We start from the raw sequence: 1,466 nt of genomic DNA on the forward strand, positions 1-1,466 counted from the left end.
ACTTGTAACAATCCTCCTGCCTCAGCCTCCTGAGTTCTAGGACATGAACCATCACACCTAGTTAAAGTGTTTGCTTCTGTAACCCTAGCGGAATGCCCAAGATGTAGGGACTTCAGGGTTCAGCAGCAGCCCCAGGGAGTGTGGCTCACAAGGGGGCCTTGGGTATGAATGTGGGGTCAGAGCTCTGTCGGGTGTCACCTCTCGGCCAGCCTGAGGTGAAGTGGGTCAGTCCTTGGAGCTCAAATGTCAGGTATGGAGAAAGAAGCACAGCGGGTGTGATGGGGTGGCGGGGACAGGAGCTGTGACACTACATCCCAACTCCCCCTTAATACCTCGCCCTGCAGCCACTGGTCCGGGAACCATGCCACAGCTGTGCTGTGGTGTCCAGCTCCGGCCAGATGCTCGGTTCTGGCCTGGGCGCCCAGATCGATGGTGCCGACTGCGTGCTGCGCATGAACCAGGCACCCACCGTGGGCTTCGAGGCGGACGTGGGCCGGCGCAGCACCCTGCGCGTGATCTCGCACACGAGCGTGCCATTGCTTCTGCGCAACTACTCGCACTACTTCCAGCAGGCCCGGGACACGCTCTACGTGGTGTGGGGCCAGGGCCGGCACATGGACCGCGCGCTGGGCGGCCGCACCTACCGCACGCTGCTGCAGCTCACGCAGATGTACCCGGGGCTGCAGGTCTACACCTTCACAGAGCGCATGATGGCCCACTGCGACCAGATCTTTCAGGATGAGACGGGCAAGAACCGGTGAGCTGGGGCCACCTCCACCACAAGCTTCCTGATGGGCTGGGGTTTGTGCTGGGTGGTGGGAGGGGCCCTGTGACTGCAGGCTGGGTGTAGACCCCACCAGATAGGCATCTGTGCTGATAACAGGAGAGGCGGTGGTTAGGGTACTGACAGCTGTTTGCCCACACCAGGCACTGGGGCAAACGCTCTGTGTCTCAAATCCTGTTTTCACTGAAAGAGTTTCTAGTGGTTCAGCCAAAAACTTGAGCTTATAGAGTCAGGTATGGTGGTTTATGCCTGTGGCCCCAGTGCTCTGGCAGACTGAGGTATGAGGATTCTAAGCTCAAGCCCAGCTCAGGCAACTTAATGAGACCTCTGACTCAAAGTTAAAAACCAAAATTTGGGCTTTGCCCCTGACCACCCTTGTGCCATCCCCTGTCACATGCACTTGGCCCTGACATCTTCTGTGCCCATGGGAACTGCCTTGGCTCAATCCACAGTCCTTTCCCATACCTCGATGCCCTCCCTGCTGTTGCCCCTATTCCTCCTTCAACTCAGAAGGTCTTAAACTCACTATGTAGTCAGGACTGACCTGGAACTCTCAGCCATCCTCCTGTTTCAGCCTCCCCAACACTGTCATTCTTAAATTTTTATTTATTTATGTGTGTGTGCGTGGGGGGGGGGCAGCTCAGCCCACCAGGGGGCGGGCTGGCTGGCATGTGGTGCTGGG

General features: G+C 57.8%; 1 protein-coding gene across 3 annotated transcripts in view; it reads left to right on the forward strand.

Annotated features, from left to right (window-relative positions):
• The window catches only part of St6galnac4 (ST6 N-acetylgalactosaminide alpha-2,6-sialyltransferase 4), an 8,391-nt gene that overhangs the window by 3,768 nt on the left and 3,157 nt on the right, over positions 1-1,466 (forward strand). For all 3 annotated transcript variants that reach the window (XM_023701674.1, XM_023701672.1, XM_023701671.1), the window contains exon 4: positions 345-757. In XM_023701674.1, coding sequence (XP_023557442.1) covers positions 345-757 — 413 coding nt within the window. The remainder of the gene's footprint in view (positions 1-344; positions 758-1,466) is intronic.

Source organism: Octodon degus, unplaced genomic scaffold, assembly GCF_000260255.1.
Source record: "Octodon degus isolate 3935 unplaced genomic scaffold, OctDeg1.0 scaffold00138, whole genome shotgun sequence".
Taxonomy (NCBI): domain Eukaryota; kingdom Metazoa; phylum Chordata; class Mammalia; order Rodentia; family Octodontidae; genus Octodon; species Octodon degus.